Source organism: Cygnus olor, chromosome Z, assembly GCF_009769625.2.
Source record: "Cygnus olor isolate bCygOlo1 chromosome Z, bCygOlo1.pri.v2, whole genome shotgun sequence".
Taxonomy (NCBI): Eukaryota; Metazoa; Chordata; class Aves; order Anseriformes; family Anatidae; genus Cygnus; species Cygnus olor.
Genome location: NC_049198.1, coordinates 47,607,287 through 47,626,633, shown reverse-complemented (window position 1 = coordinate 47,626,633; position 19,347 = coordinate 47,607,287). Strand labels below are relative to the sequence as shown.

Sequence of the window (19,347 nt, the reverse complement as noted above, 5' to 3'; positions counted from 1 at the left end):
GAGCTACCAAATTGCTTTTGCCCTGGAACAGCAAGGATCCTCGCTGCTCTTGTCCCTTATAATGTCATCTTGGATGTTCTTGTTATCTGTATGTTTAATCCTTTTAGCTTTGTGATAAGTTCTGTGCTTCAGTGATTTTAAGGAATGCTGGCTTCCTCATGTAGTTCATCACATACAGACTTTTTTCCTTTACAAAGTTTTATGTCTGCTGATTTTCAGTTTTGCTGCCCTAGTAAAAGAGACGTGTCTGATTTCCCTTATCTTGTAAATTATTCCTGTGTTATTGAAGCTGCATGACTGCATGTTTCCTCTGTAAAGTTAATATTCCTACCATTGTGAGAAGAAGCTGGCTGGGAGGCAGGTTTCCATTCCAGTCACCTTTGGAGCACAGCTCCCAGTGCCAAGCTCAACTTAACTTGCAATGCAAGACCTCTGCATAATGCAAAGACGAAGCCCTGCTGCTGGTTGAGGGAACAAAGAGAGGAGCCTTGACTCCAGAAAAGTGCTCTTTTGATCTCTTTTTTCATGTCTATGCACTTGCTAAACACTGCGTTCATGCCTGCATTCCCAAGGGGGAGCCTAGAAGTGTAAAAGGTCTGGACACAGCAGGTAAGCCTTGTGGTGTGACCAAAGGCCAGCTCATCTCGGGAGGTGGCTGAGGGATGCCAAGGTTCATAAAGTGGACTGGAGGATTTGGTGTTCAGAGCGGGGCATTGCTCACTGACTTGCTGTAGAAATACTATTCCTATGCAATGTGATGTAGGTGATCCTGCTTGGAAGGGGGGTTGGACTACATGATCTCCAGAGGTCTCTTCCAACCTCTACCATTCTGCGATTCTGTCATTCTCTAATTTATGCCTGTTTTAATCATATAAGAAAGGTCAAGGTGACTAGTTAGCAGTACTTTGTTCTGTGGGCAGCCATTTGTCATAGCTCTCAGTACTCTGAGAGCTCATACTCAGCTCTCATAGCTCTCATAACTTCCCTATAAATGTGTATACACAGATCAAGCCACAGCCAGGTACTTAAACACACTTCAGTGCTCATGTCATCTGTCATTTGTCTGTCAAGCCTAGGTATGCTGAAATCATATGAAGTGGAACGATGGTGGTGGTCTCATATCCAGACAAATGTGTGCAGAAGGAATTGTAGCTTCTGCCAGCTTTACAAATTTTGGTGGTGTTTTGTTGTTTTTCTTTTTGTTGTTGTTGTTGTTTTGGGGTTTTTGGTGTTCCTTTTTGTTGTTGTTGTTGTTGTTGTTGTTGTTGTTTGATTGTTTTGTTTTATTTGGGTGCTGTCTTTCAGGACTCCTCTGCTCCAACACATCCATAACTGAACACGTACTCCACCCAACACCCTTTGCAAGACACCACATTTCAAAGGCAGTTTGAATAAACATTAAGGCTTCAAATAAAATCAAATAAATGTAAAATGCTTCGAGTTTTAAGCAGAAAGTCAGTGCTCTGCTGCAGCTGCTGATTTTTATAATTGTCTTTTTTATATTAGCAATACGTTCCTCCTTGTAAATCTTGGATATATAATGGCCCTGACTTGTTTCTATTTTCAGTTTGCCAATTTCTGTCAGTCTTTATCCGTTTCGATACGTTAGGTTTCGTCAATATGTTGCATTTATTACCCCAAAACAGAAAGGTAAACATCATCTGCTGTACTTGAAGCAAGGAAACTAGTTAACTATCTAAGATGTCCAAAAAGCTTCCAAGCAGCTTTTTAAGTCTTTTCCAGTTTTCTTGCCCTGAAAATGTATTGTGCTTTTATGCAAGTTAGTTTTAAAAACATGTATTACCTCGACGTCCCATTCTTGTCTTTGTCCTTAGACCTGCAGCGCATGAAAGGTTGCAGTGAATTTTTATCTGATGCTGTCTGGCTGAATGTAATTTAACACGGATGCTGCAGATTGAATTCTTAAACTCTGTCTTTAAAGAAATAACCAAGTGTCACTCCTATGACAAGCTTTTAAGGTTTTCAGTTATGCGTATCGCTTTATAATGCTTGACCTGTCTTTTTGTGTGAAAAATCTGTCCAGATGGGGCTAATGGAATTGGAAATATTAATACTTGAAGTAATTCTCTGTGAAATATTGCTAATTCTGAATAAAAAAAGACATTTGAGGCCAACTGTTTTTCCAGCAGTATTTTTATTGTAGGTGCAGAGACATTAATAAAAACAAATAGATAATAATTTCAGAATGTAGATTCATTTGGTTGACAAAGTTTTTAAACACAAAATTCATGGTGTTACTTAATAGAAGTTATGGTTGCTGTACTCCATACATCATTTAAACATTATCTGATAGTGCTGCAGTATAAATTTGTACTTAATTGGTTATGCAAACATTTATTGGATTTTATTCTAATAATTAGAGGCTTCAAAGATTCTTTAAGGGGTAAAAACAGCAGTTTTCTGAAGTGCATTTGCAGTAGAGTGATAGCTTCTTTAAAAAAAAATGGTTGTAATTGCTGAACAGTAGAGACAAAAACAAGCTGCGTGCCTGTGCCTCAAGAGAAATCAAATTTTAGATGCATGATTATGGATTCTGTTGAAATACAGAGAGATACGGGTTTTTTGTTTTTTATATTTTTATTTTTATTTTCCAGCCAATCTCATTTTTTTTTCCTGAGGACCTGAATGACTTTTAAAACATTTTTTTCCCATTTCAGTGCTTGAGTTATTTTTTGCTACTAATCTGATTTGCTATTATGAGTTATGAATATTTGCAGATATGGAAACACTTTATGCTTCTTTTCAGATCTCTCTGTATCTGAGGAGAAAATATCTCTAGAATTAATCAGACAAGCAACAGCAAAGGCAAATGAAGCATTCTGTTATATTTCTTCTTTTGTATATCTGAACAAGCTCTGTGTTGAAAAATTCACCAACCACCCTTATATCAGGCTCCACTCCATGGGCCCTTGCATACTCTCATCTCTTGGCACCTTAGACGGGGCCTGGCATTGCTCTGGCTAGGGCATCCTAGGCCCCGTCAGAGTTGTTCTTTGGTCTAGCAACTCTTCAGTATTGGAAATGTTGGCTTTTTCATTAGCATACTGCTTATTTCTCATGGTCCCCTGCAGCTAAATCCCCTATGTCCAACTGTGTGAACGTTCCTGGTATGTTTTAACATCCAGTGGAAGGAGGTAGGTGTAAGCAAGCCTTATGGTGCCTCACTGGTATTAGGAGCATTCCCTTAGTAGTCACTTGACATAAAGAGCACAGTGTCAGACAAAGCAAGCCCTATGTGCATTTCCCTGCCTTTGCTCTCTTTACCATTCAGGAACATTTCAGTAGCAGAGAACATATCTCACAGTGTACAGCATTCCCTTATTCAGGGCAAAGTCTGCTTTCTGAATGAGAAATTCCTTCCTGCGTATCTGAATGTTCTTTCTTGGTCCCATAAGTGAATTGGTCCTCACTACTCCTCAAAACAGGTTTATTGCCCATCCTTATCCTATGCAGAATTTCTTTTAAGATGCTTTTTTTTTTTTTGTCTTTATGTTCTGTATTTTTAAAATGTTTCTGTCTTACTAATTTCCATCCTCTCCTTCATATGCTTTTCAGAAAACTGATTCTGAAAATTCTGCCACATGTTACTGTTTGGATTGTGTTTCTTAATATCAGAACACATCTTAACATAGAATTGTAGAGTCACAGAATAATTTAAGTCAAATGAGACCTTGGAGATCACCTGGCCCAGTCCCTTACTCTTAAAACAAGATAGGGTTTGGGGCTGAGGATCAAAGTGGCAGCAGGTTGCACTGGATTAAAAGTACTTGCAAACAAGTTCCAAAAGCTTATGTCTTTGCAGAAGATTAGTGCTTGAGGGTGACAGCGTGATGTGTTGGAATGCCTATAGCCATGAAAAGGCAGTTAATATTAATTAGCGGTCAACAAATAGTTGTCATGCAGGCTTAAAAAAATAACTTTTTTGTTATGTGACATATACAGAAATCTTCTAGTTACAGATTTTTTAAATATTTTTATTTTTTTGGCATTCATGGAAAGTAAAGTACTCTTTCCAAATTACTGTGGACTTCAAGGTGCATAGATCTGTTCATTTTTGAACAGATGACACCAAGCTGAGTGGTGCAGTTGATACAATAGAAGGAAGGGATGCCATCCAAAGGGACCTGGAAAAGCTCGAGAATTGGGCCCATGTGAACCTCATGAGGTTCAACAAGTCAAAGTGCCAGATGCTGCTCCTGGGCCAGAGCAATCCCAGACATGAGTACAGACTGGTAGAAGAACTCACTGAGAGCAGCCCTGCAGGGAAGGACTTGGGGGTTCTGGTCGACAAAAAGCTTGACGTGAGCCAGCAGTGTGCACTTGCAGCCCAGAAGGCCAGCTGTATCCTGGGCTGCATCAAGAGATCCCAGGCACTGGTGAGGCACTGGAACAGGTTGCCCAGAGATGTGGATGCCCTATCCCTGGAAGTGTTCAAGACCAGCTTAGATGAGGCCCTGAGACACATGATCTAGTGGGTGGCATCCCTGCCTATGGTAGAGGGGGTTGGAAATAGATATCTTTAAAGTCTCTTCCAACCCGATTTTTGCTCTGTCTTTTGTATCAAGATAAATCAGTCAGAAAATCAGGTAAACCTGAAGATAAACAGCAACTAAAAAGCTTGAAAACAATGGTTTTTGCTTTATTTTTAGCCTCAAATTTTAGCCTCAAACAGTAGTACTTATTAATGACTACTAAAACCCAACTGAGATGAGGAAAAATGTTTAACAATTGATTACACCGCTGTATAATACCTCAGAGCATTTCCCTTTTATATGCTATAATAAATATATTGTGAATATTAAACGTAAATAATTGATTTTATTTAGAACTCCTTATTTAGCCAGAAATGTGGCTAACGGGTGAGACAGAGAAGCATTTCTAACATAAAGCAATTTACCTTAGCAGTTGTAGTCCTGAAGCTGATTTTAATGTTTTTTTCAAATGAATGAGAAATGGTAGTGATTTTTTTCTCAATAATTTCTTCAACATTTAAACTGCTGAATTAGTTACTTCAAAAGAAAAGAGACTTAGGACTGAATCAATTAAGGAAGTACTTTTTAACTTTTGCAGAGCAACCTAAAATGTACAGTTTCTGTAGTGGACAACAGTCTAAAGTAAAGCCATGAAGATTCTTCAGTTAGATTTATTCTCCCTCAGAACTCATAAATACTGGGCACCATGTATCAGAAGGCACAGAATATTGCCAAATACTCTGTAATAAAACAGAGGATCCAAAAAATCAAGAGCTTTAAAAATCTAACTTGTCATGAATATAATGGAATTGTTCATATTCTTTGTGTAACTAAACGCAAATTTTTCAGGAAGAATTCTTTCTGGGGTAATCCTGAAAAATGGGATATGTTGTTAGTCCCATGCAATATTATCCATGTATCACAAAAATACCAAGTTTCCAGTTTGGGTATAATTTGTGATGTGAAGTCAGCTTTTGTGCTAATAATGCACTTACAAAAATAATTACAGTGTTCAGATCTCTGATCAGATCCACAGATGAACAACTCCATGTTTTAGTGAAGTTTATCATTAAACAAATGTATTAGCTCATTTCACAAGACACATTGAAACAATTCAGAGAAGATAATCAGTCATCAAGTCACCGTTTCATCTTTTTTTCTGTAATCCAAAGGATAGAATTTGATATTTCTAACCAAATCTGTGACCTTTAAAGTTTTTTTGTTTGTTTGTGTCTCAGACGCAAAAGTCCTAGTGACTAGCAATTTAGAATATTTTAATGTTTTTGCCTGTGTATGGCCAAATCTCTCATTTACTCAGTGCTAGAAGGCACAATCAGGACAGTTCACCCCAGTTTGTCTAGAAAGAAATAAGTATTAGACAAGAGATTTTTATTACTTTTAATAAGACAGTGAGAAACAGTTTAAGATCAGGAAGGAAAAATACTTAAACACTTTAAAATACATTTATTATGTAATAGAGTTAATTGTAACTCAAATTTATTTGAATAAATAACTCCACGGACACAATGAAACGTTCATTATTTTTGCTAACAGGAATACATTCTTTACTTTATGGTTCAATAGTAGTTCTAACGTGCTTTCAGAAATGTTCCTACTTAAGGGTAAGATGTTAACAAAGTAACTTACCTCTTTTGCTCCTTGAAGTTAAGGACTTAAGCTTTTTTTTTTTTTTTTTAATTACATGATAGAAATGCTTATGGCTTATAGATAAAAACATCTTTAAATGCTCTGTTTAAATTTTATATAGAAACCTTTGTAAAGTTTTTGTGACTTACACTGAAGATGTATTTTTATCTTTCTGTAAGTTTATTAATGCCTTTTTTCTTTAAATATAATATGAATTATGTCCAAAGCACCTGAAATAGCTAGCATGTTTTTTTTTTTTTGTGGAGAATAGTTGATTCAGATTAACAGTAGTGAGTAGACCGGCATAATGAAATTAATCATGCTATTTTAATCACAAAAGAACATGAATACAAATGTTGAAGGAGTTTGTGTTTATTGTGTGTAAAATGCTGAATGAAAGTTATGAAATGCTGGATGAAAGTTATAGCTTAAAAATTATGAAATATTGCTTATTAATCGACTCTGCTCCTGTCTCGTACTGTATATCTAAAAGAGAAATCACTGAAATCTAGGTCTTAGCATTTGGAAAGAAAATTGATTTTCTTTACCTTGATCACAGCAAATTATTTACGGGCTTAGCATGAGAGCATTGTACTGTACTGCTATTGATCCTAGGACAATCATCATAGCATTTACAGTCAGAAGATACAACTTGTATATATAAGGAACTGTATTTTCCAAGTCATTTATATAGATACTATTGTAGGATGCTACACAGTATCTCTGAGCTATCAGATATTAAAAGAACTGCTTGGTTTTAGGAAAACTCCAACCAAAAAGAATTGTTTGAGAATAAATATTAGCATTTGTTCTGTCAGCAAGCTCCAACAGGGAAAAAAATTAAAAAATAATAATAAAAAAAAAAACACCTTTGACACAGTCTTTCCACATCTGAAATTGTTTTAGAGCTCATCGACACACTGACAAGTAGAGAACAGCTCTCAGCTCTCCTTTCTCCCAGATGTGGAACAGTTTGCTTGGAAACCAAGGCAGCAATCTCTTCAACCTTCACACAGGGTGCTAGGTCTCAAATCTGTCCTTCCTGCAGGAATAAAGTCAGAATCCCTGTTTCTGCAAGAGGTTCCCAGACAATCTATGTGAGGCATCAGGGATGAGCGAGGTGCAGGGTGGTCGTACCAGGAGCTGGGACAGTCTTTGCAGCATGGCAGGAACCTGGGTGAGATGCAGTTTGCACAGTGTGGCCCTGGGGGCTTGGGAGGGTTTCTCTCACATGAGGGCAGGTTTCCACTTCACCTGATGGGGAGGGAAACCCAAGAACATTTTGGAAATCATTTGGAAATATTTATCTTAACCACAGATGTGTTGCCTGAGGAAGTGCACGTGTCCTGCCAAGATCTTCAAAAGGATTTAAAGTATGTGTGTGTGTAGGGCTGTTGCCCAGATGGGATAGCAGGCAATGCCACTGTGGTAAGTAATTAGGCAGTAATGAGGCAAATGGATGGCAGAACTGCAGGTGAGTTTTCCTGCTGGACTGCAAGCATATTCAGTCTGTGCTGAGAGGGGGCATGCTTGGCTCCCAAGTCTGACCACACAGCCAGACTCAGTGCAGTTGCCAGTGTCTCATTGTGTAACTCCATGAAAGCATGGATATGCTGTCCTCTCCAGAGCTCTCCCAATGACTTATGGGGGAAGAACAACCACAAATCTGAAGATCACTGAATTACATTAACTGTAAGCTCCTGTGGGAAAATCAGTTATATCTTCCCTGTGTTTGCTTCTCCTTTTTCTTCCAGAATAGGGAGTGGAACATTTTCAGCATCATCAAAACACCTGAGCTAGCTGCTGTCTGCAAGGGTGAAGAGGGTGGTGGCACACATAACACAGCACTTTAACTTTCTCTTTTTTACACACAAATGGAAAGAAGATTGTCCATGAGTCGGGGTTATTGCTCATTGCCATTGTCGTACTGTTACCAATTTGTTAATCCTTTGCCCCTTCCCTGTTACCCATATTGCTCCTGCTCTGAAGGCTGGTTGGAGCCTAAGGCGAGGGTTAGTGGCACTAGGCAGGCCAAACCCAAGAGAGTTGAAAGGGTCAAGGCCTAGCTTCCTTGAACCTGTTGGCTTCTGAAATGCAACATTTTGCACAGCTGTTTCACTTAGGTAATTCAGAGGGTCATTTTAGACATTTTGCTATTTTCTTGCAGGTGTGCTGCAGTACTTGTATGTCAGTGCTGTTGGTTTATCATAGAATATTAAAATATCCTGAGTTGAAAGGCACCCACAAGGATCATCAAGTCCAGCTCCTGGCTCCGCATAGGACCACCCAAAAGTCAGACCATCTGTCCGAGAGCATTGTCCAAATGCTTCTTGAACTCTGGCAGCCTCAGTGCCGTGACCACTGCCCTGGGGAGCCTGTCCCAGTGCCCAACCACCCTCTCGGTGAAGAATCTTTTCATAACATCCAGAAGTTTTTGTATTTAGCATTCTTTTTTAACATAGGCTTTTTCATTGTACAGGCTTGTAGGATTGGTGACCTATTCCTAATAACAGAAGAGTTGGTAAAATCATATAAAAGAACAGCATGACTTCATACATCCTTCTTGTATTGTTTCTCCTACTTTGAGGGAAAGCTTTCAGATCTGGAGTGGTTTTGTTTGTTTGATTGTTTGTTTTATTTTGTTTTGTTTTAATGTAAATCTATGCCAAAAAAGAGATGTCAAAAAAAATCTGCTACTCTTAACAGAGCAGTACTGTTTCATGAGAGCTTTATCTCAGATTTCCTTGATATCATTTGGCTTAAAGAGTGCTGAGCTTATTTCAGACCAATGGCTTGACTCATGTGAGAAAGGAGATGTGGGTAAACACTCTGTAAAGGTTTGATGTTAAGCTTTATTTATTAATCTAAGGTGAGAGCAAACAGAAGAGTTATAAGTAACTAATGCACAATTCTACTGTTTGCAAGAGTCAAAAAAACTGTTATTTTGAATTATGAATTTGTTATTTTGTTATGAACATTACAAATCATATCTAGCTTAACTGTAAATAAGAAGATAGACCACATTGTTGTGAGTGAGCAGTCCTAGTGGTGAAGACACTATTAATTGAACTCATGGTGTGTACTTGTAAATTTTCTGCTTACCAGCCCCTACATGCTAGAGCTGGAATTGATACATCAAGTTTTGTTCATCCTGGGGACAATGTCAGCAGGATGACTGTTGATTCTGGTGCCTAAGTTATTTAATGTGTCTGTTAATGATGAGTGAAACAGAATATAGTGTTCAGCACTTTCTTCTGCTGCTTTATTGGCACAACCTTATTTCTCCAGGAAGAATTAGCAGATGTGCCTGTCGCTATGCAGGAAGATATAACTGTTGTAAATATGGCATTTTATAATCACTCTTAGATTATAATTATAAGCCAGTTCTTCCTGTGTCGTACCTGGCTGCATCATATATTAAAGTGATGTGCATAGTATGAAGGTATTTAACCCCTTACAATAATGTGAATAGTAAACCATGAATCCTTGTTCTGTTTTTGTGGCAAAATATTCCACAAAGTTGTTACTCAGATGCATTATAAACTACAAATAAATGGGTTTGTTATAAAAATAAGGCTATTACAATTGTTGTTTTAAGTTGTAAAGCTGGTTGTTAGATGTTACATTAAGTGGAAACATAAGAAACTGCTGTTGGCTAAGAACTGTGAATAGAGAAAGGATGTAAAGTACTTTCAGTGTAATATCTGTAAGAAGCTTGTCTTCTGCCAATTAATATGTAATTAATTCTTACTAAGAAACAAACAGTATCATTAGGAGAAAATGAGTGGATCTCTCAAGTCATAGATTCCCCTTTTCAGAAGAAATCTGTTTTTTATAACCTGATGAAACTCAAAGTTATATATATTACCAGTATTGAAAATCTGATCTAAAACTTTTTCTTCTGACAGCTAAAAATTCCTTTGTAATTTCCTACCCAGGTAATCCAATGGCTAGTTTGCTCTAGTTAATCTCTCTCTTATTTTCTTAATGTATTCAGAGACAGTGTGATCCTTATCCTTCATTTTCTGAAGTTAAAAAAGCCAAATAACATTAACTTCTTCTCATAGAACAGTTTGCAGTCCTGGCAAATCTCATTGGCATTGATTTGATCCCACACTTTTGATAAAGATGCAGGTTCAGATTTGTCTGTAATTGTCTGCCGTGTCTTTCAGAAATACACTGACCAATGAAACACAGAATCATGTTTCTTTTCTGTGGAGGAAACACTGGTGTCTCATTCTCTGTTCAATTTTCCATTCACCTTGTCTGCTAATATACTTACATTCTCTTTAATATATTTACGTTTTCTTTACTTGTCAGTTATTTCCAGTTTAAAAGGTCAACTTTCCTAATATGTTTAGTCACCTACCTCCTATAATCATGGATGTATGGTTTTGTATGTTGGAATTTCTGAAACTACTGCTTCAAGTTCCCTGGCTCTTCTTGTTGGATATCTCTTCCTCTTGTCTGATCATGATGCCTTCTCCTTTGTGTCATAAGCTGTGCTCCACATGTTGTGCCAGTGCACTAGTTACCCAGAAGGTTCTGTAAATGACTTTCCTCTAAACTAACAGTCCCCCATTTCAACACAACTAGTTGTTGCCACTCTGTTATCCAGTCCATATGCATTTTGTACTTTCAGTCTTAATCCTTATCTTGTTTAGGCTGACAGTTTTTCTCATAACACTACGCCAAGAGACTTGCAGAAATCTGTTTCATGTCTGGAAGTTTATGATCACCCACTGGAAAGCTTAAAGTTGCATTGTATTCTACTACATATTATTGAGAACATCCTACTGTGCCTGTAGCTGTATCTCAGCCTGCACCTGAATTGTCTTTTTGTTTGTTTGTTTTCACTTTCTCCTTGGTTCAGGTACTTACCTTGCTGCTGTTCAGCCAGACAGTATCACCCCAGGCTCAGATTTTATATACATTCTTCATATGGATGAAGTGTCTCTTGAAATCATCGGAAAATATTGAATAATTCTTTATATTTTGGAGACCTAAACTCTAAAAAGCAGGGTGAAGAAAAAGCAATAATAGTTCTTGGTCATATTTCTGAATTTTTTAAAAGCTAAGTTTAGATAAATTGGTGGACAGTTTAGTAGTATTATGGATTTAAGAATACCTGGAGTGGATGGAGGATTAAGTATCATGTCCTCACTGTTATGGAGAGACTGTTTTAAGTAATACTCAAAGAAAAAAAATCTGTTGATTTAAAAATGACCATTTGCATTCTATCTTTTAATGAATGATAGTTTTGCAATAATAAAGTGTGTTGGTTTGGGCTTTTGTGTGTATGTAGTAAGAACTTTCCTTTTTTATTACATCAGTGAATCACTAAGAAACTAAGATTGCAAAGAGTTCAGGGCTTGCAACGCAAATTACATTCTGCTTATGTATTATCTATTGTATTTCTCTCCCACAATAATAAAGCATCACCTTTATTCTAATTTGGTTCTTATCTTTTTTTTTCTTCTTCTTTTTTTTTTTTTCTTTTGTTCCTGCTTGCAGTTCAGAGTTTCTCTGAGCATGATTAGGTTATCGGTGTTTCTTGCCAACTTCTAATTTCAGCTGGCATGAAAAGAGGCAAGCAGAAACCCTTGCCAATTCTTGTGTTAGTTGTGCTGTAAGAATTATTCTGAAGGCAGCAAGGTCTTCAGGAAAGTCACAAAGTCATGCAGTGTGAAAAATTAAAATGTTGTGCATCTCTTTATTGAATTGAAAATAATTTCTCCCATTCACTACTTTCAGTGAGCCTAAAGTGATTGTATCATGTCAGGGGAAATGTTCCTTTGACCAAGTACGCTTTCTCTGCAGAAACCCGTAGAAGCAGGGAGAGATATAAGAGAATAAAGGCATATTGTGATACAGCCTCAACCTCAGCACCACCAATCTGTAGTGTAGAGAAATTCGATCTTTGTGTTTAACATGTCAGTGATGGAAGACTCCTATTAAGCTGCCCACTCAGATTTGAAATGCATGTAGAAGTTTTTCATCCACAGCTTGTTGTACCAGTAAATTCTGTGATTGAGCTATGTCAGTATTTGCATTTCTGTTTTTGAATCTTGAGAGCATCATTGCATGTGTCAGAGCTCACAATGTGAGAAGAGACAGTGATTATTCCTATCCACTTCCCTTATGGTGCTATCTTGGGGATGGCCCTCTCTGGATTACTCTCTTCCACCCTAGTCATCTAACGGTACACATGCATGATCATTTGATGACCTTGGTTAGTGCCTTTCTCTTCCTATGTTATTGATTTCCCTTGATGGGACATCAAGGTATTGACAAGGTACCTGTATGTGGTGTTCGAGATTCAGGTGCACTATGGACTTACACAATGGTACAGTGATGTTTCTGATTCACTCTGGACTTGTCCAAATGATTCCATGTGTCCCATTTGCTTGTTCTTTCAGCACGACTGAACAGTGAGGTGACATTTGCATGGAATAGCCTATTGTATAACTTTCCAGAGTGCTAACAACTGGCACACAGTCTGTTATCATTCAGGTGTAATTAGGATTGCCTTCTTCACAAGTGCTGTACATTTTTCTACAGATAATTTAATCTATTTTATTACCTAGCCATTCAAAATCATGAGAACTTTTTCAGGCAGATTTATTTTTACCATGCTGAATGATTTTAGTTTAGATTATTATATCTTACTGCCTCCCAAGTCACCTCCTTTTCCAGGTCACTTATGACTGCACTGACCAGTTCATGCCATTGCACAAATCTGTCATTCAAGAAAGCTAACCATCTTCCCTTTTGCTTCCTGGGCTGAACGAGATTAAACAAACCTATTATTTAGAAATTTCAGAGAAAAGCATCACATTTAGCTGAATTTGAATTATAAGAAGACATTTTTCTCCTACAGAAAATAATAATAAATAAATATTTTATGTGGCACCAAGATTTAAAAAGGAAAAAAAAAAAAGTTGAGAAAAACAGCATTTTGATAATGCCAATGCAAATTTCAGATCTGAAATTCTATAAAAGTAAACCAGTTGTTTTAGAAAAAAAAAAAGAGAGAGAGAGAGAATTCCAAAATAGAATATTTCCATCAAAAATTAAGTTTGTTTCCACTAGATTAGTTGAAATCAGTCATTGTTCTGACTACCATACCAGCACTTTGCGATGGGGAAAAAAAAAAAAAAAAAAAAACTGAAATTTGGAGTATTCTGTTAGCATATTGTTTCAAGAATTGAATTTCTCTTTTATTTGTTCTCTGTATTATAGTAGCGTTTGGGAATTAAGATGTGCAATGGGTGAACAGCAAATAAGAAAAATTCTTATCTTCAGGAAGAAGAGTTTATCGTTTCAGTGTCATATATGTTCTGGACTGTTTTCTCATTATTGAGATGTATTAAAATTGTTCAGTAACAGCAGTGAAAATGAATTAGTACAGTTTTCTATATGTGTGAAAATATTGTATTACTGAGTTAATGCAAACTTTTTTCATTGCTGCTGTTAATCTGTTGTTGATTATCAAAGGCTAAGTCATTAGTATAATGGAGTACATCTTCTCACTATGATTTCAGTGGAGCATATCTAATAAACTAAGGCATCTGAAATTGGAATGTAATAAAAATGCACAATTTATGTTAATAGAATATTCCTGTTGAATGAGTGCTGCTAATGAATCTGCTGTGAAGCCAAGCTTGTAATTAGTCAACGGTTATGGAAGAATTTGCACAATAAGACAGTGTTTAGATTTACAGTGGCAGTTTGTCATCTGTTAAAAATCTTTGGGGTAAAATATATATATATATAATATATATATATATATACTTCTTTAAGTGAAACTTGCTGTTCAGATAAGCAGATAAGTTAAATTTGTAAAGGTGGTTATGGTTGTTTCAGTTTTACTCAAACAACATTTTTATGGATGAAGAAGAGAAACTGAAGTGATTCTTTGCTTAGGAGGACTTAGGAAAGAGAGGAGTGTCAGGAATTGTGGAGAAGGATGTTGATGCCATTCAGTAACTAAACAGCCTTCCCTTCTTTCTTTCATTTAAAAAGTTATACATCTGCTTTCTCTTCTATAAGGGGATTGTAATGTGAAATTCTAAATGTGAAAATTACAGATTCAACTTCTTTTCTGGAAAATAACATAACCTTTCCAGTAGTTTTATGATTAATAAAACACTAGTACTTTTGGCATCCTAAGAAGACAGAAGATCTAGCTGTTGGGATTTGTGACTGAAAGGAAAATATAAAAGCACAGTCAACTTGCAGAACACACAGTAGACAGCTTTAAATAAATTGTGCAAGGAAGGGAGTGAAGCTTACAACTGGAGAGATGGAAATCTCACCTGACCATTTGATGTTTTCTCATGATTCAAAATGTAAATTGTAGAGGGAGAAGGGAAAATGATTAGTACAAAAGTAAGGCATCCTCACCCAGGCCATTCCTAGGCACTTTTCTCTGGGATTCAGTCCTTCATCCTGTAATCTGCCTGTCCTGCCAATGTTGATCTCTCATCCACGAGGAAGCCGTATTTTGATTTCACCAGCACTGTTGATGAAACCCTGCCCAGAGAGGTTTTGGGGTCTCCCTCCTTGGAGATCTTCAGAAGCTGTCTGGACATGATCCTGTGCAACCTGCTGTAGGTGGCCATGCTTAACCAGAGGGGTTGTCCCTTCCAACCACAACCATTCTGGGATTATGGGACTCAGTACTGATAATGTTGGTGCCTGTTTCCTGTGATAGCGAGGAAATCACCCAAACCATGTCGCTGGTTCGTCTCATCTCAAGTAAGAACCAAAATACCTCTTTCTCAAGATAAGATGTGGTCTGACATGTTTAGACAGGAGGTGTTCTGTGAATTAGGAGTATTTGAGTCTTCTTGTAACTATATACATGTTTTCCACTGGCGCTCTCACTCTGGAATATCTGCAATGTTAAAAGTGAAGTTAAGATCACTGAAGATAGTTTGCAGAATTAGGAAGATTTTTTTTCTTCATGTTGTGACCATAGCCTCAAAAATGCTGACTTGACTAGCAATGTTTCTTCAAGCAGAGTCATTTAGCGCCTGGGTGGGGAGGGGGATTCTAGAGGCTTTGTATTGAAACCCTGTGTTTCTCATGTGTATTCCTTGTACATGGTAATGGACTTTTGAACAATTGTCATGGATCTTAGCTTGTTAAGAGTTATTTTACATTTGGTACCCTATGCTTATTATTACTTCTAGTAACAAGACTTCTGTTCTAGAAAAAAATGCAGTAAAATGGGCTACATGTTTCTAGTCTATGTTGTGTCATCAGATGCCACCTTTCTTGATTTCCTTAGTGTATAAAAGAAAAACTTCAATACAAATCTCAAATCTGATTATAGCTCAAGCTTACTACACCTCCTTGAACAATTTCTACCTAATTAACACATTTTCCTAATGTTTTAATTACAGACCAGTCTGTTTTCAGATAAAAAGAACTGCTTCTTCTTCTTTACCTACTATTCACTGAAAATTATTTTTTTTTCCTGTGGAGTTTTTAGGTATTAACTTCGCAAAGGCTTGTGGGTCCATATTTATGAACTTAATGTGTTACTCCTCCATACTGCTCTCCTTTTAAGAATGAATATTCATAACATTAAATGTATAATGAGCTATGTGCACATTTAGGAAAGAGGCTGAGTCAGAAAAAGTTTTATGACTTGTTCATACTTCAGCTGTTAGCACAGAAGGGTATAAAGTCCGAGTATTCAAAATCTTAGACTTGTGCTTCAGCCATAAAATGTCTTCTAAAAAGTTAAGAGATACATTACAATTAGTAATTTGACAGAAGGAGAATGAATTTTCTTGTCACAGAAATACATTGGAAATTACTCAGGATGAATTATACTAGCATGATCTATGATTTAATTGACATACTACTAGATGTATTGCTGCCAGCTCACATATTCCAATGATTAAATTTCAGTCCCTTAATTCTTTGTCCCCTTGTTGGTCCCCAACTGGAATAAATAAATAAATAAATAAATAAATAAATAAAAATTGTGGTGAAATGAAGTCCGTTTGCTTAATGAATATTAAGTAGCACTATCCATTTGTGTATGGCTGTAGGAAGTGCAGGCAGCTATGTGCTGCATAGATATAAATCCAAGATTTTCTTAAGGAAAAAATTTCAGTGATGCTAAAATTTTAGTAAGGATCTTTGCTAATCAGATGTACCTGAAGACAGTGTTTCATGAACAGTATGGTTCAGCCTGCACACAGGAACTCATAGACCTTTGCAGTACCTACAGACCTTTGCAGTTTGATTAAATAAAGATAATCCCGAAATATCTGCCCTTCTGTTTAGTTAGAGGACAGTATTTACTAACTGCAGGCTGTGCTGAAACTGAGACTAAAATCAATCAAAACCAATAGTTGCTGTTAAATACATTAAAGTTTGTGCCTGAAAACATCTATGATCTATCAAAATTCCTAATGATAAACAGTATCAATGTGGGTCATTTTGTAGGTAGAAGCACTTCCACTTACTGTCTTTTTTTTTTCCCGTCTTTTATTCTAGATGCAACAATTGTTTCATGAAAACTATGAACATAATCGGAAGGGTTACATTCAAGATCTTCACAACAGCAAGATTCACACAGCCATAACCCTTCATCCAAACAAAAGACCAGCCTACCAATACAGGCTGCACAATTATATATTGAGCCGCAAAATTTCCGAACTGCGCTATCGGACCATCCAGCTCCATAGGGAACGTGCCCTCATGAGCAAGCTCAGTAACAGTGAAATAAATAAGGAAGATCAGCAACTGGGAGTGTTACCATCTTTCAATCATTTCCAGCCACATGAAAGGGATGAAGTCATCGAGTGGGAATTCCTAACAGGAAAATTTCTTTACTCAATGGTGGAGAACCAGCCACCCCGGCAGAGCCTGAGCAGTGTCCTGCGGGCTGCACTGGATGATGCTGTGATGCAAGTCATGGAAATGATAAATGAGAACTCAAGATCTAGAGGAAGGCTGATTGATTTCAAGGAAATACAGTATGGCTACCGTAGGGTGGATCCTATGCATGGGGTGGAGTACATCCTGGATTTACTGCTTTTGTACAAAAGGCACAAAGGAAGGAAAGTTACAGTTCCAGTAAGACGTCATGCTTACCTTCAGCAATTGTTTAGCAAACCTTTCTTCAGAGAAGCAGAAGAACTGGATGTAAGAAGCCTGCTGGAGGATACCAACACTAACACACAATCTTTTTCTTTTCTTTCAAATTCTTTAAAGATTTTTTCCTCATCATTCCAGGGCACCAAAGACATTGGGGGACACAGTGACAAGAAAATACATATTCTTGTCCCTCTTATAGGAAGATTTGACATTTTCTCGAGATTTATGGATAACTTTGAGAAGACTTGCTTGATTCCCAGGCAGAATGTAAAGCTGGCAATAATTCTCTTCAGTTCTGAGTCAGGCCAAGACTCCAGCAAACACATAGAACTGTTGAAAGAATATAGCATTAAGTATCCTACAGCAGATATGACTCTGATTCCTATGGCAGGAAAGTTTTCCAGAGGTTTAGGTCTTGAAATGGCCTCATCTCAATTTGACAATGGCACCTTGCTTCTGTTCTGTGACGTTGATCTGATATTCACACCAGACTTCCTCCAGCGATGCAGAGAGAACACTATTCAGGGAGAACAGGTTTACTACCCTATCATCTTCAGCCAATATGATCCGAAAGTAGTATATGGAGGCAATCCTCCAGCTGACAGTAGTTTTGTTTTCACAAAAAGAACTGGATTTTGGAGGGAATATGGATTTGGAATAACCTGTATTTACAAAAGTGATCTACTTACTGCTGGTGGCTTTGATACCTCAATTCAAGGCTGGGGACTTGAGGATGTAGACCTCTATACTAAAGTGATAACATCTGGCTTGAAGGCTTTTAGAAGTCAAGAAGTAGGAGTTGTTCATATTTTTCACCCAGTTCAGTGTGACCCCAATTTAGATCCAAAACAATATAAAATGTGCTTAGGGTCCAAAGCAAGTACTTTTGCTTCTACCATGCAGCTTGCTGAACTCTGGCTAGAGAAACATTTGGGTGTCAGGTACAATCGAACTCTCTCCTGACATCTCAACCCATTTGGCCTTTTAAGGGGAGTTTACCTCATTATTATTATTATTATTATTATTATTATTATTATTATTATTATTATTATATTTTGCTGTTGTATTTTTAAACTCCCTCTTTGTTGTCTTCCAAAGACTGTTGACCTCAAACAAGATGAGTCTGCTGTTCACTGATGTTTCTTATACCTACTGAACTGGTTAGGTGAATTCTGTCAGTTTTCCTTTATTTGAAAGTCAGTCAAGTCATGGCAATCATATGATCCCGTGGAGCACATCCATCATGAGAGACTGCATCAGAAGAGTGTTCTCTTTTGGCTTTAGGATGCAGTATCATTTTTGTTGCATTTCTCAGACTTGATGTGATACAAATATTTTCTGGTGAAGGTACCACAAAAGTGCTTTATGCTTCTTCTGGGGATGGAACTCTGTTAGATAAACTTGAGTTTTATAATTTATATCAGGACTTATATGTATAAACACTACTTTTCTTCATCTTTAAAATTTTTAAAGTAAATGAATAACTATGATTGTAACTTTATTTTTAAAAAAAAAAAAAGAAAAAGAAAAAGAAAAACTGAGGAGTTACTTGCAAATGCAGCTGGTACTGGCTACCAAGGTCCTTAAATGTCTTATTAGAATAACAAACTCCTCATTGTTGTTCACTCTAAGTGTAAATGAACTTTATTTTCACAAGGAACAGAATCTAATCAAATCCTCATGTACACTTCAGGACATTTGTGAACCAATGTCCTTCATTTGCAGGCAAGAAACTATGACACAAGATGGTAATTTATGATAAAGTGCAGGCATACAGTATTATTTTTTTCAAACATATAGTATAAGTTGCCGTTTCTCTTTTTAGAATGAGTCTCTAATATATAATTTTCTTTTACATTCCCTTCTTGAAGCTGCAGTTGATACAGAGTGTTAGAAGTTAAAGCTGTATCTTTTTTTTTTTTTTAATGTTTTCTGTGAATATTGGTACTCAGAAGCAATTTGTTGTTAAAATTAAAATAATTGTAGAATAATTATTTAAGTTTCAGAATTTACTATTGCTGGTCAAAATTCCTTGCCAATATATTTATATTAGTGGAGGTTGTAAGACTATGTTAAGATCTATCTC

At 36.8% G+C, this 19,347-nt stretch overlaps 1 protein-coding gene across 1 annotated transcript in view; it reads left to right on the top strand.

The window, feature by feature from the left end:
* Positions 1-18,249, top strand: part of CHSY3 (chondroitin sulfate synthase 3) — a 183,515-nt gene extending 165,266 nt beyond the window's left edge. The window contains exon 3 of the mRNA XM_040541387.1: positions 16,659-18,249. Coding sequence (XP_040397321.1) covers positions 16,659-18,224 — 1,566 coding nt within the window. The 3' untranslated portion in view covers positions 18,225-18,249. The remainder of the gene's footprint in view (positions 1-16,658) is intronic.
* The last annotated feature ends 1,098 nt before the right edge of the window (positions 18,250-19,347 follow it).